Source organism: Anopheles merus, chromosome 3L (genome assembly GCF_017562075.2).
Source record: "Anopheles merus strain MAF chromosome 3L, AmerM5.1, whole genome shotgun sequence".
Taxonomy (NCBI): Eukaryota; Metazoa; Arthropoda; class Insecta; order Diptera; family Culicidae; genus Anopheles; species Anopheles merus.
Window position 1 is genome coordinate 15,729,451 of NC_054085.1, and position 25,407 is coordinate 15,754,857.

The 25,407-nt window shown below is 43.4% G+C and overlaps 2 protein-coding genes across 3 annotated transcripts in view; one reads left to right on the forward strand and one right to left on the reverse strand.

Annotated features, from left to right (window-relative positions):
* Positions 1-25,407, forward strand: part of LOC121599849 — a 115,574-nt gene that overhangs the window by 34,612 nt on the left and 55,555 nt on the right. The window contains exons 3-4 of the mRNA XM_041927947.1: positions 20,154-21,040; positions 22,747-22,915. Coding sequence (XP_041783881.1) covers positions 20,440-21,040; positions 22,747-22,915 — 770 coding nt within the window. The 5' untranslated portion in view covers positions 20,154-20,439. The remainder of the gene's footprint in view (positions 1-20,153; positions 21,041-22,746; positions 22,916-25,407) is intronic.
* LOC121599848 lies at positions 309-4,164 on the reverse strand. 2 transcript variants are annotated; one of them, XM_041927946.1, is made up of 3 exons: positions 3,988-4,164; positions 3,694-3,920; positions 309-1,991 (listed from the first exon to the last, which is right to left on the reverse strand). In XM_041927946.1, the coding sequence occupies exon 3, from the start codon at positions 1,735-1,737 to the stop codon at positions 547-549; it is 1,191 nt and encodes a 396-aa protein (XP_041783880.1). In that variant the 5' UTR covers positions 1,738-1,991; positions 3,694-3,920; positions 3,988-4,164; the 3' UTR covers positions 309-546. The 2 variants fall into 2 exon arrangements, with proteins under 2 accessions (XP_041783880.1, XP_041783878.1); XM_041927944.1 differs by having other exon boundaries at positions 3,694-3,930.

Below are 25,407 nucleotides of genomic sequence, written 5' to 3' on the forward strand. Positions count from 1 at the left end.
ATTCCTTAAGTGCTTGATTCGTTGTCTTTTTTCTAGCACTGGCATCGTCCTTTTGTGCCCTTTCCTTCTTCTTTTGCTCCAGGCTCTCGACGTATCGTCCATGCGCGTTTCGGGCGTACTGGATGAGTGATTTATTTATGTCTACCCCTAAAACACCACCGGCGTTCAAAATAGCGTCGTATACTATTCGCTGCGCCACTAAGCTTTCGTCGATTAAATTAACTATCAGACACTCTTTGTTTATATAAAATCCTCGCTCCAGTGTTGCATTGCCATGTGATAGAATTAAAATTTTTTAAAAAAATTCTTAAGTTTGAGAATTCTTTTCTCGAATCCGCAAGAACTTTAAACCAAAAATTATCTAGTCGACATTCATGTCGCTTGTAGGCAGCTAGAGATGACTTTATGCTAAAAATTTCTACCGCATTTGTGAATTCCTGACGAACTTTGTCCGCTACATTACCCCCTAAATGGTCTCTTTGGACCATGTAATCTAGGCAGTACTCCAACCTTTTCAAGGCAATATCAAGCGATTTTGTGATGGTCTCACAGTGGAGAACGGTCACAAATTTTTGTTAAAAATGCAATATAATAAGCTTTACAATCGTTCTTAAACTGAAGGATCACCTTTTCAGATATTTTTCCACTTGTCATTATTGTTTTAATTGCCGCTTTGACTCCAAAGCCTATATCAACTTGCGATGTCGGTAGTGTGTTGTTATCTTTGAGCTCAATATTGGTAATCGCTTTAGCTTTTACATTTAAGTATTCCGATTTTAAAACCTTACTCATTATAGAATGGGTAATTGAAGATAACTCATCAAACAAAAATGGCGCCATAGGAGCATCACATTGAAATTCTCGCAAAAAGGGTTCCACACATCCAGCTGAGGAAATAAAAAAGGCAAGTTTTGGGCTCAACATTTCATCAGAAATGGTCTTTTCTATTAAAGCGAATGGCCTAGACTGAGCAACTGCAGCAAAACTCCTTTTGAAAGAATGGTGACCTTCCTTGAGTTTTTTGTCACGTTGGTTTTTGACCGCAGCCACATAGACTTTCAAATAAGGAATCATTTTAGATGCACGCTCAGCCACATTCAAATTTTCAACCCATCGAATAGGACAAAATTTCAGTGGGAATAAATTGGATCCGGTAGTTTCTTTATAATCTGCACGGCGCAACGGAAAGTCTTTGAACAAATAATAGAGGGATGTCAAAAACTCGTCAATGTTCCATTCAGTGTGCTTCATACCATTTTTAAAAGCATTATGAATAGCATGTAAGCCGCAACTACCTATGTTTAATAAATCAAAAGATGGTACCCCACGCAGATTTCGAAGTTCTTCGCATAAGTCCTTCATTAAACGCCAATTTACATTCGGTCCGTCCATGCTTAGCTGAATCACGTTATTCAGTAGAGCAGGCTTTCTTTCTGTGCACTGTTTCAATCCGTTAAGGAGATCAACTGCACGAGAAGAATCTAAAAACGCTGATCCAATGTATCGACATTCTACCTGTTCCTTATTTTCATTCCAAAATCTCACACTAACATCCATCTGTTGGCGTTGTGAAACTTTGTTCAATGTTTCATCGAAACCAATTACTATTTCGGAACATACATCAAGTTGCTTAAATATTTCGTTTGTGAAATAAGGTGTCAGACCAAAAGTTATTAGATACGCAAGTTTTGTGCGTCCCATCTCGAGCTTGGCGGCAATTTGGCTGTCCGGAAACATAGTTTTGAACAAATTAGTGTTAGCCCCAGCACTGCGATAGGAGTTATGAGTGGCAATAGTTTCCAGAGCTCACACAATTTCAGCACTTGTAACTTGCTCGTTTAGCATGAATCTATTCAAGACGTTGGAAGCCTTAGAGTGTTGATTATCAGTGTTCGTGGAAGAATCTGAAGCTGAGATTTGGGTAGCCATTGCAGTGGAAATTGAAGAAAGTGACGGAGATGACGACAACAGGTTATTACCAACGATTTGATCTATAAAAAAGAAGAAAGGAACTCTCTTAAAAATCAATAACCATATTTTTGCGTGCATAGCACTACCATTATATAACACTACATAAATTTAATCATTAAGCTGAAGTTACAGAATTCGTGAAAGTGTAAATTAATTGCTAGTTATCGGGTTATACACCAACTACCATAACTGTAAATTAGTGATCTCCAACCTGTGATCCGCTGCATTAACGGTTCGCGAAAAAAAATGTTTTTCTAAGAATAGCTTATTACCATACACATAGTGCAATTGTTTTCACACCATCAAGATAAAATTTACAACAGTTACGTATAGAATAAAGTGAAATTGAACGTGAAATTTTGGGGTTTTCGACTATATTGCATATTTTTTTATTAGAATATGGCTTATTCTACACCAAAAGAAAGGAAATTAAATTCCCCAAGTATCTAGACTAGAAATCATATTGAATTAATAATCTAATGCTTTTCATTGTAACTCCCAGATTTGTTCACGGTGAAACAATAATGGTCAGCGGAGAATCATAACGAAATGTATTTAATTCTACATTTTAATATTTAACAGTCGAAAAAGTTGGGGAATTGAATATTCTTTCTTTTGGTGTGTGATAGGCCATATTCTCATGAATATTAAATGAAATATAGCAAAATATCTAAAATTGCACATTACTTTCACGCAAAGTCTAATTCGTTCTTATGATTTTACACAAATGCTTAAAAACGTTGAACTAAGTATATAAAATAAGATGTGGGCCGCATCAAATATATTTCCAAAGCCAAGTGGTCAGCGATCCTAAAATAGTTATAGTTAATCATATAGAGAGCACTGCTGTAACTATATGATTTGCAGAATATTTTATGCCGCATATCAGTACTACAACCAATATCACAAATACTTTATTAATACTTGTAAATAAAATATCACCAACATCCAGCTATTATTTATACTCATACACAAAGAAACTTTAAAAACGGCCGGCTGTGGGCGTCTTTATAGCGGTCTAGATGAAGTGGGTAGTGAGATGAAAAAAAAATCAGGTTATGATTAAAATCATTACGTTGTTGAGGTTTTTGTGATCTGATCTAGCTTTTGTCTCATCGGATTAGCTTTGAATCTATATTCACTTTATGGGTAAGGCTGTTAGGCAGTTTTTAAAAAAAATTTGAAAACCTTTTTGCACATTTTGGTTTTTATTCTCAAAACAATCAAAACTTCCAAGAATGCCAACGGCATACGGAAATGATTACTGGTGGTCCTTTCCTTGGTGACCGGCATTAGCGTTTTGCGGGAGTAACAACAATCATCGTCAAGAACTGTACTCTACTCACAAGAATAGCAGCGAAGCGCAGATCAAAGAATGTTTTTCTAAGAATTATTGCGGTTGGCCAAAATCTCATCGCACACATAACAGTATTGATGTACTTTGAAGAGTTTAAATCGTAATACAAAAAAAACTCAATTTTGCTGCAGCATATTTGGTTCAAAATCAACTGCTTGCGTTGGTGATGCCAGCGGAACGGAAAGTTAATAAAAATCAGCATCGGTCGGAAAGGGTTAATCTACTACAAACACTCTTTTTAATACTTCTATATAGAACACCATCCTAACTTTGCTACTTTAAAATTATAAACACGTTATAACTTTTACACATACCAAAAACCAAACATTAAAAATGTAACTACCGCCAAACGGTTATTTACTTACTTGGTAAAAAATGGCTGATTGGAAGGTTAGTTTTTCGAACCAACACTTGATGATGATGTGCTTTGCTTTTTTCATGACTTAACAAAGCCACTCTACCCATAGTGTTGATTTTTATTTTTTTGTTACACCATTTGCAAACCGCTGCATATACGTCCTTCGGGTCAGGAGAACACCATGGAAATGAATTTTCATAGTTTGGATTGTATGTGGTAGGCATAGCAGACAATCTATGGGAGACTATTATTAATAATTAATAAATCAACCAATTTGCAGCCAGTGCTGTATAAAACTTACCTGATAGCAAATTAAGTAATTTGAAAAACACACTTCAATAAACTGAATATCAACCAATTCAAACGATACCGTGATTTGCACTTGCACTTCGAGAATCCAATTTTAAATCTTATCACATCACATTCGATGCTGTTCTGTTCAACTCAAACTGCAAAATGAACTAAAAGTGTCCACAACCACGACAACCCCCCCCCCCCACCCACTCTTACTTACTCCATCATTTATTCTGTTGCAGCTTAAGCTTTTGATATCATTCTATACACATACCATTACACGATCACGGCTGCGCTGTTGAAACGGTTGTTCTTCGATTCTCGGGAACGGAAACGACGCAAGACTCATCCATACTACTAGAGCACCCATTCTGCATAGGCTAGAGCAAAACCCCGTGAAAACAAAAGAGCAACAATTGGACTGTGGGAGAAAAGACAGATCAACGTGCGCGCACGATTTCTGGGACTCCACACAATCGGGCGGAATGATGGTAAAGACCATCCAAACCGAAACGTAAAATTCCAATGTACTGGTGATATGTGGTTGGTACGTTGAAATTGTTTAAGGGGGGAGGGAGGATAACAAGTTCCCAAAAAATAATACATATCGCCTGGACAAATACGGGGCGTAATGTGGATCGCCCACTCCACCCACCGTTAAATCCGCCACTGCCACAACCTACGGTGTGTTGAACAAAATACAGACGCACGGAATAGCGTGTACCCGATTCGGCGAACGTAAAGTTTGCACCAGTGCGAATGAGAAGTACAATCAATTCGTACCATATGACGATGAAACAGACTGTGTTTTCCATAGACATTGGTGCGACGATGTAGGTAAGCCCGCGGTAGGTTGGGAAGAAAACACATAAGAAAGCAGGTGGCTGAAAATACACTTGGTACACGAGAGCTGTGATATATTCCCGTTTTTTTTAACGAAATTCCCGGTTTTTTCCGGTTTTTCCCGGATAAATAAAATTCCCGGCTGATTCCCGGTTTTCCCGGTTTTCCCGGTTGAGTGGCCACCCTGGCATCAAGTCAAGAGTTACAATCAAATTGAAATTGAGGACGCATTAAACTTGATCGAATTGTGGGAGAAATTTAAAAATATTTGCAATTTTTAGTAAAATATATGAAAATGAGCTTTAAGTATTTAGTGTACTAGATCCAATACTTAATTATTGAATACGCTTACTATAAACGACAAGTGAATATCCCTTTTTACAAATTCGAGCAAAATTTCGAGCAATATATCACAAAAATTCGAGCAATTTTTATGCGATATCATAAAAATTATTAATTTCTCCTGATATTTGCGGCAGTAAAACCAAATCTCTCTCCGCTAGTCAACCTTAGCCATATAATCCCCAGCTAATCATAAAACACCACTCACACAGCTCATGTTTACTGTGCGTCAACTTTCCCATTCACTCCCAAAATTCACCCATTCTCCCACTTACTCAACATTCCCAGACAGAGGCAAACTTTAGGGAAAGTTTATGACCACGACGGTAGTAATATAATGATGACATCCGACATGTGACGACATGTGGATTGTGCTTTACTGCTACGCAAAGAGACAGCAGCTGGAACACTGCAAGAAGCAGTGTTCCCGCCAACGCAGCAAACAGACAAAGAGATTCCTCAAATCCCAAAAGGGTTCGCCACCCGGGTGGCTTACACACCAGTCCAGTCACTCGGCTGGTGCTTTCACTCGGTTAAGCTAAGCGAGATGGAATCGATTACGCTGTGGTTTGAATGTAAGAAAAAAAAGTGAAAGCACACACACGCAGATAAAAGTAGACAAAAAGAGGATAACGCAATCCATCGTGCGTACAGTTTTAACGAGATGATGATGATGATGATGGTACCGCCATTTTCCCCCCAGACGGCTTATGTTTCGCTACTACGCCGAGTTGAAAAGCGGATCAGGATGGAAATATGTTTTTGTTGGGTTCGTTGTATGCGTACGTTGGAGTGGTTTTGGGATGTGTTTGAATGTGACAGTGTTTTTAAAATAAGAGAAAAAATCCCTCCAATCCGAGTGAAGCTTGACTGAGAACGATCATGGAGCGGTTTACTGCATTAAAAACGTGTTCTATAGTATAAGCAAATAATCTGGAGGGGAACATTTGTACGGGAAAAGCATACATGATACTTTATTGACTTACTTTATTGACTTTATGGAAAAGCAAACAAAGCATTCTGATTACATATTTACTCTAGTCATTAACTTAACAACACGAGTTTTCAATCGACAACTATGCATAATTCATGCAGTTCTTGTTTCGATTTGCTTTCAGTTGAGCATTACAAGTCGTCATGATGTGCAATGCAAAGACACAGTCATTAAGAAATGTGTATGTAGTGATGGCACTTATAAAAATGAAATTAACTCGAAAGCAGCAAAGGCCTCCAATTCAACGGCCAAAGACATACACACACACACCTTCCGAACTGTCGCTACACGTGGCAGGAGTAAATAAATGGGCTTCGCTATTTGTTGTGTGTTCACCGTTTCTGTTTCCGCGCATCCACGTTCTTTACACCACCCACCACCCTCCCACCAAGGCCACCAAAGGTTAGCATTAACCTTCGACGAAATGCTAAAACGCACCGATTTGTGGCTTGCATTGACCTACTTTCTTATAATCACGATCACACGCGGTGGAATGGTAGAAGCGCCCGGTGACGAATGTGTTGGGATAAATTGGGGGAAAACACTCCCTGGAAATGCCACCGGGAAACTACAATAGAACACAAACCTACAAGCATTAATATAAACACAGTCACTTTCGATATTGTCACCGCCGACTCAACAAATACAAGAACGAGAGAGAGGGGAAAAGAGACAGAAAATAAACCTTATCGAACAAGTGGCGAAGGTTATCTGTGGCTGTGTTTCCTTGTTTTGCTCTATTTCCCTATTTTTAGGTCGGAGCAGGTTTAGGCATAGGTTTAGACGTGCTCCGTATATAGCTCGGTGGGGGTTTTACATGCACGATTGAGTGTGGAATAAATGAGAGAGAGAGAGAGAGAGAGAGAGAGAGAGAGAGAGAAAAAAAAAGGAAACAGTACAAAACAACTAAAGCTAGTCTACTAACGGCTTGTGGCCTTTTAGACGGCTTCCGGTATGGTAAACCTTCCTGTAAGCTACCGATGGCCACTACGGTCGCTGCGATAAGCTATGAATTGCGATTGATTTTAGTGCTTATCGAAGTGACCACCACACCACCGGCTGGTCCAGGGCAAGCCCGTGTTGATCGAATCAGTTAAGGCACGCACGCGTGGTTTGTAATAGGAATTGTCGGAGGAATAAATTTGTGACCGATTTTCAAATTCCCGTTAATCGTTGATATGCATCAGAAGCTGAATTCATTTAAGAAAGCCTTAACTATATTCCCATCGAGTAGTATTCGAACGAGTTCATTGTTGGAATTGAGTTCCACACCATGTTAACCATTTTTTTTTCAATATTCCCCTCCCCGACGCTTGATGGAGGCGCCTGGTGGTTTGTGTAAAAACGTGTTTTTATTCCCACTTGCACTCACAGCAGACTTGCAGACTGGGCGTAAGTTGTTCCGTAGAAAAGTTCATGGAATTGAAAATGTTTGTCGATTACGTTCGATTTCCGATGGCAATCGTTCCGATGGTAGTGCTTGACACCGGTAGTGGAATCGATGAATGAACCGGGTTTGTCCCGGCAAGCGTTGTTGAGGGACATTTTATGTAAGCGTTCAGCATGGCTTGTGCTCCGTGAGCGGTATTGGAAATGGTTGGCCTTTGTAGCTGAAATGGCCTTTTTAATTTGCCTTTTAATCAGTGTATTTAAATGCTTTTTAAATGAACTAAAAAAGGAATAAAAAATGCAAATATAAATTATTGTATGTGAACAAATAGCAATACAACCTAAAATAAATAAATGGTCCCTGTTACTAAATGGGCAAACTGCAAACAACACCGCGGAAACAATCCCCTTCCTGTGTTTTAATTGTAAACAAGCTTGCCCTGTATCGCTAAGCCTTGGCGGCTTCATTCTTGTGCAACCGTGTGTTTCCCCTTTCAACCGGGCTCCGGAGACAAATGCACCTAAATTCGGTGCACAATGTACGTCAATGGTAGGTGGGTAGTAGGGTCTGCCGTGCAGCAAAAGGCACCCTTCTTTCCGGCAGCCATTGTGCATATACTGCCAAAGGCTGGTTCATGAAGTGGTAGGACATTCTCGCCATGTCCCATATGTTATTTATGTAGCTGTGGGCGTTTTAGTGTTTTTTTGTCGCATTTTGTTCACTTTCTCACATTGCTGTTGCTGTTGTTGATTATGATTTCTGAAAGCACTGTGAAACAGTACTGTGTTCTGTAGTTTTGCTACACCTGTAATAGTGTGGTAGACACGGCAGCAGCAGCAGCAGCCGCACATCACGACCGAGTGACGGTGAATACGGTTTCTGTGCGCCTTTCTTTTCGGGCGTTTCGGATTTCCCTTTACCTTTTGGCATGACGGTTTGTATTCTGATTTGTTTTCCCATCGCTTGAATGAAAGGGTTGCCACCGTAGGGAAGCGAGAGAGGGTTCGGGGGTTCTTTTGTCCTGTGTCAAGGGCATGGCACACGGTATTGCGCTTCGTTGGGTGTGCAACCGACCGGAACCGAACGGTGAGAGTGGTTCGGGGTTCGGTTTGGAAAAATGAGACGCTTTTTCGTGTCTAGCATGGAACCGAACAGGTAGAAAGCCGGTATCGGACACGTAAGCAAGTGGCAAGTGGTTGGTTCACCACCATTATCGATGATGAAATATTGTACAAATATATGGGAGCGTGTGTGTGGTGGAATTGGAAAGGGGAAAAGCACTCAAATAATCGACTAAGCTAATGAGCGGAGCGAAAGAAACTAACCAGTTTGCAAGCCAGTTGGAATGGAAGTAATTTAATTAGTGAATAATTTATCACACTCCGAGAGAGCAGTAGTGAAGCAATCAATTTAAATTAGTAAAAAATGGAAATTCTCAGAACCAAAACCTCTGGGGAAGAGACCTGGAATTATAAGTCAGAGCTCGTGCAATAACAACCGCCTCGTCCAACTAAATCAAAGCATCATCAGCAGCCGCACAACAGCTAACAAAGTTTGCTGAAGAACATTACGATCAGGCTTAACAGGGAAAGTTGTTACAAATCCTCTTAAACGGATCATTTGCGAACAGTTTCTAAGAGAGACTCGTGGGAATCGCTTCAGAAATGTGAATGTAATTGACTGTGTACCGTGTGCTTACTGAAGTATGGCTGAGATTTATTCGTCCGCGGCAGCCAGGACAGTGCAGTGTAATGGATTCGTGCTGTAATTGATTCATAAAATTGACAGATAAAATCTCTAGACAACATAGAATGAGGCCATTCTACCATATTGATGCTGTTTAATGTGTCAGGTGCAGGCTGGGTGAGCACGTGCCCTGGAAAAAAAACTGCAAATCTCGGAAATACATCCACTCGAAGGATTCGCCATATCACTGACAGCGGGGTGGTGGGTGTTTTGGTTGGTGATCTGCTTACCTTTTCGCTTGACTCTCGCCCCACCAAAAACCCTTCGCAAACCGAACTAGCAAACCGAACATTATTGGCCAATCCTAAGACGTGCCTCCTGCTTCTTGTGGCTTATGTTTCGATAACGATCCACGGATCAGGCTCGTGCGGTTCGTGAGTTGGCACGAACGGTTGGGAGAATAGGGGATGTGAAATTGAATTTAGCTCGCTTGCACTGCTCCGCCGGCGTGTTGTTTTTGCGGTACGGTACAGCAACAGAAAGCAAACAGAAAGCGTAAGGTTACAGATTATGTTACACGCTGCACGAATCAATCATTAGTATCAATATGGGGGGAAGTTGTTATTCAATGCCTTAGTTTGTGGGTTGTTGCCTGTTTTCTATCGATTGAGTTTTGCAATCGTATAAGCGAAAAGAAACTGCAGGATTTACAGGATGACTGAAGCAATTTTACAAATCGATTAAACATGAATTAAAGCTTTTTTTTGAGTACGAACGGATATTTGAGGTAAAGTTGGGGTGTATTATCTCCATTATCTCCATTGTCGACTTTATTTAGCCATTTGTTTTAAGCTCTGCTGAAGCCCACTTCAGCCCACTCGAAAAAAGCCAAATTAACTCTCCCAAGTTCCACCAAGCTGCCTAATGCGGCAGCCTAAATCCTTTTTGCTGCCAAATTAAACTCATTGATATTCATCATCACGCCTGTCGAATCCATCGTATCATCGCCGGTACCAGCCCGTTCTCTACGTCAAGGCGTTAATTAAGCAACCCGTTCCTGCCGCCTCGGACGCACCATTTACACTTTGAACGAATCTATAAGCCCAGCGCCGCACGATCGCGGTACCCTTTTCTAGGCCTCCCACTGGGCTTACCTCGTGTGAATCAACCGATCCGCTTCCGGTGCGGGTTTGTCTCGTTTTGCGCTAGGTCGCTAGGTTAATGGATCTCGTCGTCTCCGTGTCTCATCATCGTCATCATCATCATCATCGGTAGCTTGAACGGATTATGATTGTTTTGGGGCAAATAAAGCGCACGCCGGTCCGCTGTACGTGCGCTTCATCAAGCGTCGTTAACCCTTTGTATTAGTCGCAGACCGTCCATTGACCCGTGGATAAGTCTGCAAAGTGAGCCACCCTTCAGCCCTTGGCCAAGTGTAGTGGGAATGGATAATTTCAAAGTTTAAAACTTGTTTTTTTTTGTGGCACCCCTGTTGTCATGACAAGTCATTGGATTGAGCGGTGTTTAGAAGCCAAACGGAACCGCCTTGTGGCGACTGAGCTCACCAAAACTATCCACACACACACACTCACGCCCCGACCGGTGTGAGGAAATTAGTAGTTTGAAAGTTTAATCATTTAATGAATATTAAATCGGCCACACTCGGGCGGCCGCCGCTCATGATGTCTTGATGACATCACTTATGTACGAACCCGCTCCAAGCTTACCGAGGGTGCGATCAGCATGATCATCCCCTTTTCTTGGAATGGTGTGTGAAATTGTTCTCCGAAAGCTTTGAGACATAGTCAAACATACACACACACACACACACACACACAGACGCACAAAATGTTGGCATTTTTGTCTGGCAGCGATAGACACCCAGCGGGGTTTTCGAAAGCTTTATTGAACCACGGGTAAAGACATTCACGAAACGCTTCAAATATTGAAATAGGTTGTGCTATCCACCTTAAGGGGATTTGCCAGAGCTCGCATTGGGTAATCCTTTCCCACCGTTTCGTACGACATTGGCATGTTGGTAGAGAGAGAGAGTGGAATATTTGGCAACGGATGCCATTTTGAATGGTGAAAAAATGAATCGAGGTTGGGCTTGGTTCAAAGATGGCCCATTGGAGTGAGTGTTGATTAAATTTTGCGCGATAGAATATTCAACATTTACTTTGTTTATAGCGAGAAATCGCTTCTTTGCTATGCATTCTAACAGAGGCAAGTGCTTCATCGCCCAAAATGCTTACCCATTCTTTCGGAATGTTTAGCCATGCTTTCGTCGTGGTTAAACGTTGATTAATTTCCTTTCCCCTTTTGTCTGGGGGACAATAATTCCCCGACAGTCGTGCTCCCGAACCGGCCCGCGCAGAGCAATAACATTAGCACATTTAACTGATCTGTCTCCCGTGGCTGAAAGTAAATGGTCCCTGTGGGGTGGTTGTGTGTGGGGAATGGCATGCATTGCGTGCAGTACCCATGAAAGCAATCAGTTTTCCCCGGTGCAAAATAATTCTGACGCGTTTGTTTTGGGCAGTCGGATGCAGGCAGAGGCAACGGTTGATGCTACAGTTACGTTTTGATTTTTTCTCTCTTCATTATGGGTTAACTTCATTTGTATTATTTTTATTATTTTTCTTATAAATTGAAAAATCCCGCAGATGGAGCTATTCATTTTCGTTGTTTTAGTAGTTCGAACGTAACGCCCTCTGCCGGCTTTGAGCGATACTATTAAAAAGATACAGATTGTAAAATATATTAGACCATTAACGATCGCTTGAATGGAATTATGACTTTTTTTAGAGACCTTTCCCATTGCGCCCAATAAAAACTAGATCCGATTAACTTTAATTTGTGCTTTGTCAAGCTTATGATGGTCTGTAAATGTGTAACCGGTATTATCATCCGAAACCTTCTGAAACGCCAAAAGGGATGACGATGTATAAACAAAACTTTTGGCACCCCATCATAAAAATACGGAACCTCACCCAGTGCTTGGGAGGCAGCGGAATAATTTATGATTTAAACCATTAGTTAATGGGTCACCCTGGCCTAAACTTTTCGCCTCCATTCACCCAGCATTCCCTACAAAGCAGCCCGGGAGTTGCACTGAGGGTAAAGGGGATTTCTGCTAGCTAATTTTCTGCTGTGCTGCTGAAAATGATTACCCTGTTGGGTGCTACCCGATGAAACTAAAAATTCTGAAAACTTGCCAAAGTGTGTGGGTGTGCGCGTATGTGTGCGTGCGAAGGAGCGCAGCCATAAGCAGGAGGGAAAAGGTTAAGCCAACGAAGCAGGGATGAAGAGCGGCAGGCCGGATTAAGCCGAACCGTAGGAAGGTAAAGAAGGTAAGGCTATAAATATTTATTACGACACAAATTACTTTCCAAAAACCAGTCACGGGCACGGGTCGGTGTGTCGTGGGCGTGGCGGGATTGTTGGGCTTCTCGGTAGCCGCACCTGCTTCGGTGCCATCGGTGGGTGTGATGTGTGAGTAAATCTTGCTTCACACGTCCGTCCGACGTCCGGCGAGGCGACGGTAGTCGGAAAGGAATTATAGATGAAGCAAATGGTTGCGCATCGAAACGAGCGGCTCCTGTGAAGCTGTGTTCTTTATTAGGAAATGTGGCTTTTTTAAGGCACTATGACGGGTGTGCTGGTTGGATGCTGTTGTTGCCATTAAGAAGAAGTTTGGTTTTCTTTTTTTTACTCCTGTTTTACAAAACCAATCGGTGGTTGTGGTGTGTGTGTGTGATTTTGCTCCCTCACCGACCATATCGACGTATGATGAACTGGTCCGATAGGATACAGCAGGAAGTTGCTTATCTACAGCTGCGGAGAGGTTGAGGCAGTGAACATGTGTTATGTTATGCCAGTCGCGGCCTTGTTATCGCAGTCAGGAAGAAAATTAAGTTACCCGAGCTGTCAGTCACAAACATGCACACAAAACGCGCGTGGAAAACGTGAAACTGCCAAAGCAGGAAATGAAATGCAAACATTGTGTTTTTCCCTTGTTTTCGCTGGGAATGGGGGGACTGCTGCCCGAGTCGAATGATATGTGTTGTGTTGTTCCGCTCATTAGTGTGCAGAAGTGAAGAAATGTTGTTTTTTATATTTTTTTGTGTGTGTGTGTTTGTGTGTTTTTGGTGTTTCCGGGCGAGCAATTTCTTGAGTGATGACTTCTTGAGTTTCTCGTTCGGGGATTAGTATTTTGTAATGAAGTGCCCCTTCGGGGGGGATTCTGAAGAACAGGATCGTGTTTACTGCAGCTTGTTTATGAATGGAAACTTGCTATATCAGTGTTTTTTTTTATTATTTAAAAGTGCCACTCAAACAAAATACAACCTTGCAAATAATGGGAAGTGAATGGAAAGATAATTTAATCTCTTGCTTGAATCATATCAAAGATGTTTCTGGTTCAGTTTGGATGAATCACCAAGATCTTGAGACATAAGCACACTGCCAACTATTCCTTGAACTTGTTGTTCAGTAACTCATCTGTGTATCGAATGAATGAATGCTAAAGTACCTCTTGCTGATTACCAAATCCAATACACTCTCTTCATTTCCAGCACAAAAAAAAGCCATCGAAAAAAAGCAATGAACATTCATATCCTCCATCCTCTCTGATTGACCCTGCTGATGATGCTGTCAATAATAGTTCAGTCAAAACATTGATTAAACGCCCGGCTTTCATCGCAACAATGTTATTATCGTAAATACCCAGTATGGTGTGTGAGCCGTACCCGTATCGACGTATTGCGGTTATTCGATGAAACCGATATACCAGCCAAACCAAACATTACGCCGCCGGCGGTGGCAGTGTCCGTTGGCAGCACCGAGATGGCAGCACGGTCGGGCGGATACCACACGGGCTCGATCGTGCGGGCTCGTCTCTTCCGCGCATGGATCTGATATCCAATTATGTTCTAATTAATTTGCAGCAAATGTCTCCCGCCGCGTAACAACCGCTCAAACGACGAGCACGACGTTGGCAGCGATGGCCTGGGATGTGAAAATGAAGCAAACAAACGCTGCTTTGGGACGGGCACTTGGGGGGGGGGCACTGGGCAACGGGTCGCATGCTTACAGTTCTCAGGCCGGCGAATGGCGATTTATGCACACTTCTGCTAACCGACGGGTGGTTCTCAGCAGGTCGATGAAAATCAATTTCGCCTTTCTTCTCGATCCTTCCATTGGTGCGCAGTGCTTTCGCGAAGGATGAAGGGTTGGCAGTGAAAAGATGCATGTGCAAAAGGGATGTAGCCGGAAGCATAAAAGTAAAACCATCTTGTAGCAGCCTGTCTGCACGGCAGGTGCATCTGCAGTGGGTGCAAGATTGCAAGCGTTGATCTCTTGCAAGGAGTGCGGAGAATGAAATTAGAACCCCGGTGAAGTGGGTCTTATTTCAGATGGAGTTGGTTCTTTATCAAGTTTATTGTACTGTTGAATTTAAAGGATACTTCATGGTTTGGCTGTAAATGTTGCAATGAACAATACTTTTTTTTAATGATCTACAACATAGTACTCTGTAGCCTTTAAACCTTCTAAAAATACTAAGCATATTTACACAAACCATTTATGCTATAATTTTATGGGAAAACTTGTCCAAAGTGTTTAATGTGACTTTTCTCTGTCGCCAAACTGCCTTAAGCCATTGCTTAAAATAGGTCAAACAGTTTCAAGCCAGCAAAAAAAAAAAAAAAACCGGACGGTGGCAGAGAAACGGGACCAAAGATATGGCATGATTATTAATCTCATTACGCCCAGCAGAGGTCACTTTTTCGTCGGTTCTGTTGATTTATGCGTTTCACCCGAGCGACAACTTCAAGAAAGCAGCACAGCACAGCACAACTCTCGCAATATTGTTGCGCCTTCGCTTTCCTAATCCATTTGGCTCGAGCTGCGGCGAGCTAGCCTCGGGCAGGGACAGGGCCCGAGTCTGGTCTTGGGATTGGGGAGGGTTTGCTTGTTTGCTTGGATGCTGTAAAACAAAACCGGCAAGGAATGGTTTTGGCGACGTTGCGATGTGAACGGGAGAGAAATTATTCTACGGCAAAGTGCGGCCAAACACTGTCGACGTTGGCCAGCGTTGGCTTTATTTAGTGCGTTTTTGTGCGTTCCATTTTACAGTATCTTAATTTCACGTTTGGGGTTTTTGTTTATGCACACTCTAAATAGATAATGAAATTAAATGGAAAGCTTTTGGGTACGGTTGTCGAGATTGGAGTGGACTCGTTATTAGTTCAAGCTTATGTTAATTAGAGAGTTAATTAAGTGATTGGAGATGAGTGTAATGGTTAAATTTAAAGGTGCATTTTATACGAATTTAGTTTATCAAAGTTTAAAAGAACGCACCTAAGTTTCCACCATGATTTAGCAGATGCTATAATATGCTATAAAATGTTTAGTATATATGCTGACAAAAGCTGTCGGTTCGTTTTTGACAATGACATTGAAAACCTTACCAAGCAACACTTTCTCGCCGATGTATTAGCAATTGTTAGCCCACCATGCTACATATCCTTCCCCGCAAGGAACATGACTTGAGCTTTTTTTTCGAATCACCGTCTGTTGGCATAAGGCTTTCACTCTTTTACCTTAGCACTACCTGTGCTCGTGCGGATGATTTACGCAACCCTGCATTGGCAACCCGTACCACAGCCACCGGGAGAGGAAATTTACAATTCTAGTGACAATATTAGCCTTGCGTCTTTGTGTACGCTATTCGCTTCTGTCCACAGGTGAACTTCACCCGAACCAGCTGTTGATATACGCTGAAGACGCTGATAGAAAATGATGACGATGGGGGGAGTAAAAGAACAGCAACAATGCAGTTAGAAAGACTCTGCAGTATCTTACCCCACAATGCCAAAGCAAAACAATAGAAATAAACATTGGGCCATAAATATGCGGCCCATGATTAAGCAAAATGGCGTGGAGGAGAAAAGGATAGATGAAAACACAACGGGGAGTAGAAGAACGCTCAAGCTAAACTAACAATAACAATAGGCAACACGAACGGTGCACATGTTGCGCGTTGGGCGATTCACACCCGCAGAACGGCGCTACTGAGAGACGCGTGCGTGGCCGTACACGGTAGGGTAGCAACAGCATCATGGCCGGTGGGTTCCAACGCGAACAGCGAGTCAGCGTAATCGTCCCCGGGTCGGTAGATGGAAAACCGAAACGACAAACCAACGGGGTTTGGCCAACGTATCGCACACTCTTTCTCTACTCTCGAGGATGATTAATTGTACGGCTTTTAGTTGTATGAGGTGGCTTTTCTTCCATTCTGCTGCCATGGCCACCAACCGGTTGATGGTGCCCCGTCCCGTAGGCTTACCATTATTGCGGTGGATGTGTTGGTTTGCGTGCAGTGGGCACACTGTTACGTTTTTTTTGCGCTGCCTTCGTCGGTATTCTCGCTTTGTCAATACCGGTAGATCAGCTGGCAGCCGGTCGGCGTGGGGAAGTGTGAAAGCTAGCGAATGAAGAAAAATTGTTCCACGTACTTATGACGGTTGTGGCTGTGGGTGGTTACGGTCGGACAGTGGTGGGATAAAAAACGGCCTTAGTAAACCTACAACGTGCACCATAAAACAGTTTAAGCCCGGGCTGGAGTTGGGATGATGAGTTAGAAGGAGGAGAGAAGCGGAAAAGCAAACAGTGTCGACTAAACGATTAGAGTCGAGGTGGGAAATGGTACGTGGGCGAGGAAAGGCAGGATTAAATTAGGAAAAGAAAGCCATCCAATCTTGGGTCAGCTACACGTGCGCGTGGGACGAGTTTTTATGGGATGAAAAAATAAGTATTGTTTGTGGCGTTGCACGCTCTTTGTTATAATTTGTATTGCAGTGCCGTGGGCGAGAGGTAGAAGTAGAGTAAGCTTAATTTAATTTAAATTCAGCGTGCAATAATTAATCTACTAAGGTCGTTTTTGAAATGTGACTTAGCTAATTCGCTTGCTATAATTATCCATTAATTTGATATAATTTTGATAATATAGTTATAGCATCCGGTGATTGTTGGAATAAAAATGATTAAACAAGCACTTTAACTGTGCTTGTAAGACCATATGGCGCAGCTATTTCTCTACCCAGCAACCACAAGTGACATGACGATGATAGTTTTTTTTTATCGCCAAAAAACAACTATCAGACAAATTACATCCACCTCGTTTGACACCGGCAAAATAATGTTCCTGCTTGTGGTGCGGAAATATTTTGCAGCATATGTTTTTTTCCTTCCCATTGAAGCTAAAGTTCCATTCCCCGGCAAGCAGGGCTAGTGGGAGGCGTTTGGAACCATTTCCACCCGATTTTACTGTACAGTGCATACATGCAAACATCCGATTTGTGGCTAAAGCTAACAGGAACCATAACAATCTCATCAGCATCCTCTCGCCATCATCGTCATCATCATCATTAACATCAACCGGCGCATTGGTTTGATCATCAGCAAATGTTGTCATCCATTTCTATGGAAACTAGAGTGGGAATATACGGAAACCCAAGCGCAAACAATAGAGTGGCGGTGAGCTTTCACTGCACGGAAGAGAGTGGAAGGATGAAACTTTTCAGCCGCAACAGCACAAACATCCGATGTGAAGTTTAGTGAAAATTATTTTTTCTGCTTCCCTCTTTTGTGCCCGCTTTCACGGCCATATGACTTTGAGCGTGTAGGTGTTTGTGGATGAAGATATCATCATCATCATCAGTGTAGCAATTTGCATCCGTGAGTGGTGCTGTAAGGCATCGTGTAAGCAAAAAAAAAGAAAGAAGCAGAATCCGAACCTTATGACGGGTTGAGCTGAAGTGATTTATTTTCTGCCCCATTTCAGTGTTCGATGGTGATCTTGAGCAGAAGTGGGCGGGCTGCGGGGCGAGAAAAACCTCACGAAACTTCCGGTCGTTGCACACTTTTCGTTTGGTGTAGTGGTATAGCACATTAATTCACTTGATCGCTGCACGAGCCCGTTGCTTGCTTATGGTGGCTGTTTGATGCATTTTCACCAGTGCATGTGCTTCGTTACACCTTTTTGTGGGTGATTTGATACTTTCTCGAAAGTTGTGGAGCTGATACATCACAGTGAGAGTGAATTGATTACTTTGGAGAAAGAAGAAAAAATGATGCAAACATTTGATGACTTCCACCTAATGATCTTGAAACCGGTAGACATACCATGTGCCTTAAATTTTCGTTTAAAAAGGTGTTTTTTCCTTTAAAAATGACTATTTAATTGACTGTTCGTAGTCTGCTTCCAATTATAACTGAAAACGTTAAAATTGGTTTGACGTTACTGTACTCTTTCATTCTGCCTAGCGAATGCACTAAATCGAAGTTACAAACGACGACGAACGGTCAAGTGGTCCGATGCAATCCCGGAGAGGTTTCAGCCTGCGTGAAAGGTTTGGCCGACCCCGGGCTAAGTGTTGACTGATTGCGTCCTTGACCCCTAGAGCACCCAGCTTGAAGCAACTTCTGCATCATTATGCCTGATGAAGGGGCGACTGAAGCGTCTTTCTTAAGAAAAGCAACCAACGATGGAACAAATTTTTGGAATAATTTGTGGCTTTTGCGAAGAAACTGTCTGCAGTTTCCCTGTTACAGTTCCGGTGCAGTCGGTGGGGTTTTCCCCCCTTTTGGGATGGTGAATGTTTAATTGAAGGAATTGGGTAGAAGGGCATGCGGGCAGTTGAGCTTTTCCGATGTGCTTTTCTGCAGCACGATGTTATATTTGTGATATTTTGTAAGATGAATGGTGATTCCATTGAACAGAAAGAATCCTTTTGCATATGATTTTCTATAAAACTGCGTTGGACGATGCATTTCAGGATTTTGGGGAATGTTGAAGGAGTCATTTCTAATCGAAAGTAATTTCTTTACTTGGGGCCGGTCTCATGGTGCAGTCGTCAACTCGAACGACTTAGCAACATGTCCATCAAGAGTTCAAGCCCCGAACGGACCGTGCCTCAATTCGTAGGACTGACTACCCTGTTGTGGTAATTAAACAAACAAACAGTGTAAACACTGACAGCCAAGCTTACTTCACTAGTAGGTATAGGCAGCCTTGACCGACAGCGGTTGTTGTGCCAAAGAAGAAGAAGAAGAAGAACTTAAATACTTTTCGTACCAAACACAGTACACAGGTGTTCACAACACAAAAAGCAACACCAGCGCGTGGATTCGCTCTTGTTTCTAATAAAAAATCAATTCTGGTAGGCGAAACGCTTCATCCGCTACTAGCGCCACCTATTGTACAGTAGCGACACTAACACCATGCTATAAAACGCTTCAGTGTTCAACCGCCACACAGGCAAATGCTGAACCAATGTGCCACTGCTTTTTCGTATACAAACCAAATTTTATTCATGAAATGATCATTATAATATAAAACATTTATGATAATTTATACCCAAAAACTACTCAAAATGGCAACAATAAAAAAACTCAACCATGAGGATGGAATTGACCTACTTGAATTAAAGCCCCGCCCCGGCTTCTCCTTCCCACCGGCAATAAGCAACACGTGGCAGCAATCAAGAACGCGCAAGCTTTCACCGCCCATTAGCGTTATTGGAAGTTATCAGATGTGCTATTAATCAACATCAAAGCGAGGGTTTAAATAATTCATCGCCCGATTTCCGGAATTTGTGAAGTTGTTTACACGTGAGGTTCCGATTTTGGACGATGTTCGGCGCACTGCACGAACAAATAATTGATATTTTCCGCGTAATTAAGGCTGACACATGCTGCCTGCGAGAGTGTACGGGATGTACGGGAGCGGATTTACTTCCGTACCGTGAGATAAGTTGAATAAAGCCGTTTCAATAGTGCTTACCGTTTTGTACATGCTACTTAATTAATTAAAGTTTTTTTGCTTTTTCTTCTTTTTCCTTCTCTCTTTTAGCGTTGCCTTCATGTCCGGCAATGAATCCGGTGCGAAGCAATCTGCATAGCCGCTATTACTACATCGCACCAGAACAGTTGGGCGCTACCCACGTCCCACCGATGTCCGTTCGTGGCCCGTTCGTCCGTCGTTGCGGTTCGGCCAGTGCATCGGGCTCGGTCTGAGGTCGGGTGTACCGACTTTCCCCGCGGCAACCATTAACGGTGGAGCGACGGCCGAGGGGCGGAGGCGCAGGCTCGCCTCGGAGCCGGGCAGATCAAAGGTACAGTCGCTCCGGGCGGCCAAAATGGCGAAGCACCATCGCATCCCGACGCTGGCGGAAAACATCAACCGGTCGCCGCGGCTAAGCTACCTCGCCTCCCACTCGCAGTCCGCCTCGTTCATGAGCGAGGGCGGCGAAATCACGGAGCTGATGGCGCTGGACGAGTCGGAAAATCTGCTGCACGATCGGACCGCCTCGGTGCAGGTGATCAGTGGCAGCGGTGGCGCGCTCTGCGGCAGTTATGGCAGCAGCTACGCTAGCGGAACGCTTGCGGGGCCACTTACGCCGGGCGGACGGATGCTGGTGGGTGGTAACGTCGTGGCGGTGGCGGCGGCCACTGCAATCAACGGGGGCGGTGGTGTGAATGCCGGCGGCATCAGCCCGGGTGTGGGCAGCTTCGGCGAGGGCAGCGAGCGGTTGGAGGAGCTCGGCATCCCTTTCAACGAGCAGCTGATGTACGGTGCGGTCGGCGGTAAGCTGCTAACGGGCTCGCCGACGGTGACGATCCTGGAGATGGCGGGCGGCGGTGGACATGCGGCACTGAGGCAGAAAAACTTTAAGCGCAAGTCGACGGCAACCGCTGCGATGGTGGCGTCGGGTGAGCAGACGTCCTTGAATGCGATCGGTAAGTGTGCGATCGGGGCAGGAGGAAGTAGTGTTCCCGTCAGCGTGTGTTGAGATTTCCGCTCAATCCCGTTCACTCCGGGTGGTTTGGGGCGGTGTAGCATGCACACAAACAGGTGTAGTAGTACCCGGGATTACGAACCGTATTAAAGTGGGGCAATTTTCCGGCTCCCTGCAAACGCCAACGAGCGAAATAACGAACCGTTAGGTAGAGATTGTGTTGTTCGTTTGCTACCGTTTGGCCCTTGCACCAGGGCGAGTGGCTGGTGCAAAGTGTAGCGTGGAATGCAATCGAGTGTAGGAATGGAAATCACTAGCCGAAAATTGGAAAGTCCCTAAAAGCGCGAGAGGAATTCTAGCTGTAGCATGCAATCGATGCAGGAAGCAGGAAGCGAAGCATATCATTCGGTGCTTTAGTGCTGAGTTTGTTCATTGCCTTCTTGTGGGGCACTCTAGTATGGGGTTCTTGTGAGGTACGTGACCAAAGATTATTTGATTTAAATAACACAGTTTGTTGAACGCTTTAAATGGAGTGCGATTTGAACGAGGAAGGTAAAATTATAAAGTACTTTGGTTTAAGAAGCTCGTAAAATGGTTTCCCATAACTGATCCATAAAAATACTAACAATTTTATAGGAAGCTCTACAGTGTGCTATAAACATTGAGTGATGCTTTCAAACAGCTCGCTTTTTAATGAAAAGCAATCATTTTTAACAATGTTTTAAAGTCTCTTTGGTATTGATTTTGCTGCAATGTTTGAACATTTCTTTCCGTTAAATATCTCTTGAAGAGTAATATAGCAATAAATCACATTGTCTGACTTTCTGTGTATAAATACGCCAAGCAGCCAAACCAATCGATTTGAATAAATCTTTCAATTCTCCCAATCTTTGTGGGCAGGCTGGCAGCCAAATAACTTGGAGGAAGAGGTGCAAAAGTTTTCCGGTGACGCTATCAAGTTGAAATTGAAAGTAAACAAACACCGACACCCTCTTCGGGATGCTGGTGTATGAACGTTTCATAAAAAGGCATTTTTATTTTCGCTATTCCAACTCGGGCTAGCCGGTAAAACCCCTGACCGAGCTGGGGCTGGAAGTTAGCATAACAAAAAGATGAAATGGAGCAAAAATAGATAACGGCTTGCCGAACAAGTTCGGAATATGAAACGCAAACAAAATTGTGCGAGATTTCGGTCCAATTTTGCTGGAACGGGGATTGCAATACACTTTTGTTTCGTTTTGTTTGGGGATGTCTTTAGGAATTCAAAGAAACAAAGGCAATGAAGCAGATAATGGTTCACACTTCCAACCATGTAGTACAATGTAGTTGTAATGATACATTCTGAACGAATAATTTCAGAGCAAAACGTTACATCTTCTTAATGCATTGCACCCAGCATGAAGCGCTCAGTAAACTTTCCAGCCACCAGCACAACCTCCGCCCGTCTCCTAAGTGCAATGTAAAATATTTAATACCATCCGATCTGTCCAGTCTTATAGTCGGCATATCTCTTAATAAATAACGGCAACGCAACAGTCGACGCAATGTGTCCCAAAAGGCAGTACGGATTGTCTAATCGCACGACGTGGTTCTCGCTTTTCTCTCTATTTCCCCTTTTACATTGTTCGTGCCATCGTGCCGTCGCTGGGGGACCTGTTGCTTCCTGTGTCGCCACCGTCATCAACGTCATCAACGTTCGATCGGCAGGGCTGCAACTATCGGTGGACCGGGGTGGACCGCAGGAGTGGGGCGAAGCGACCCGCAGCTACGTTAAAGCCCAGCGGCGTCATGCCGGACGAGCGACCTTCCAGGGCCAGGTGTACAACTTCCTCGAGCGTCCGGCCGGCTACAAGTGCATTGTGTATCACATCTCTGTGTAAGTATGCCCGAACAATGACAAACTAAATAAAAACACACACACACATACCCATTTCACCGAACAGACCAATACCACCACGGATGCAGAAGGACAGAAGGGTTTTTTTCATTTCGTAAAAAACAAATGCACACGGAACGAGATGTGTTGTACATGTACATACATGCGCGCATGGAATGTGTCTGACCCTCCGGATCGAAAAACGGACCCTAATGCTTTGTTCCCTTTATGGACACAGGACCCGTATCGTTTTCAATTGCTTGCCCCCCCTGGATCATAGGGGAAAACGAATTGTAATTGTAGGAGCGAACGAGCAAGCAAGCGAGTGTCCTTTTCCCTCCTGAAACGGTGTTCGTTTGTGCATTTTATCGATTGATTTAAATATTTACAGAAAATCCAACTGCACACACACACACACACACACACAATCACACAAGGGTGGGTGTATGGATTCGTACTACATTTGTCATATGAAATGTGTGCATGTGTGTGGGGATAAACCACCAACAGCAGAAGGAAAAGTTATCAAACCAGTTCCATCGAGTTGGTTCTTTTTGGTCCGGTTGACTGGATTCGTCGATGTGTATGTGTGGGGGGGGGGGGGACGTGAGGGGGAAAAACGGATGAAACTTCCAATGCCCCCAGCTGCATTTGAATGTCAATTGTATGCGTATGCGTATCAATTCATGGAAAAGCGTCCAACCGTACGCTCGGCATGATCGTGGAGCAGTAATTACTGTGTGTGTCGTGGACCAGTAGTTCCAGACTATCGGCTCTCGGATGCATTCTGAGCGTGCCTGAGCGCAGAGCAACCAGTTGAATCCGAGGTACCGAATGCAAGCGATTCACTGTAGACCTACACATGCACATGTTGCGCTTAATTAGTGGCCAGCTTTGCTGGGAAGACTAACGTTTGCAACGCCAATGACCCCGATATTGGCACACGGTGAAGGCCAAGTGCAACTGGTTGGCATTTGGGAATGCGAATTGTATCGTGTCGATGCTGCAGTATAAGCAACGTACGACATATAGAAATGCAAACAACATGTTGTGTTTCAGCACAACTTAAGCCTTACTTCGAAGATCATTCCCAAAAAAATCTATAGACATATTTATTGCTTTACGACAACAATTGAAATGCTTGGAAAAGGCTTGAATTTTCCAGTGTATCATTGCCTGTATTATATCCTCTTCTTTGTTGCTACATTGAATGGATTTTATATAAACAATTATTTTATGACACGCGTTTCCTGTTGTCTTTCCGGAGGTCTAGAAGGAATCAAAACAAATATCCTTCCCCCCTCCACACCATGCTGTCATCAGCCATGTCCTTTTGAAGCATCAAACTCAATGAACATAAAACAAGAAAAATTCATTAATCACAACCACCCTTGACACGTTGGCGGTGGTCTGTCTGGCGTATTAATGCCCAAACCAAAAACCTGACCTCATTCACGATCGTGTCGAACCGACACTCGGACTCGATGACGCATTAGAATGCATAGGTGAAAATCATTACCGGTTCACCCGGTCCACCACAAACAATACAATAAAGAGAGAGAAAAAAACGACAGGTGTGTACTCGATCACCACATTTGCTCGATAAGAGTTATGTTTGCGGTATGTGTGCTTGTGCTTGTGTTTGTATGCAGTACTCCATCACACCACCAGAACCATGGAAATATGGTTTTCTTTGATCCTTTTCCACCCTAACTAGGTAAAATGAAAGAGAAAGAGAATAAGAAAGAAGAGAAACAGAACACATCACATCACGGAAAAGCAAAACACAAACGATTCCGTGTCCGGCTTTTTACCGGCTACGGAAATGTATCCTGTTTCGGTTTCCGGCACTCGGGGCGCGTTGTAGTTTTTTTTCTCTCTCTCTCTCTCTCTCTCCTTCCCTCTGTTTTAGAGGCCGGGAAATGAGGGTGGTTTCAGGACCCCGTTCGTGTTTGTCGTGACGGTCCGGGGGCTATCAAAAAGGAAACGTACAACAGCAAGAGAAAAAGGTGGTGGCCCAGTAATTGGGTCACATGGATATGAATAATTGTCACGCCAACGCGTCGGTCCCTTTCCCTAAATCCCTCCCATCCCCTTCCCCCACTACCCCTCCAGAAAAGCTGCTCTAGAAATGGCAACCAAAATGCGGGCAGGAAAAACTTTGGGTGTGCGGGGTTTTTATTTCTCGTTCGGTTATTTTTTGCGTTTTTTATGATTGCCACCCCACACCCCCACTCATGCTTCATGTTTCTTATCACCTGGTCTTTGTGATTTTGCGAGTGGAATGGTTTATGCTGCGGGAAATGGGATGTCTCGTAATGTGTGTGTGGTGGCCATAAAACAGCAAACGACATCAACGCTTGTTTGTCGCGCAGGTGACGAGTTTTTTTTCTCGACCAGGTTGTGTATTAGAATAAATATTGTGCTAGGGTGAGAATTTATGAGCGAGAGAGAGAGAGAGGAGAGAGAGAGAGAGAGAGAGAGAGAGAGAG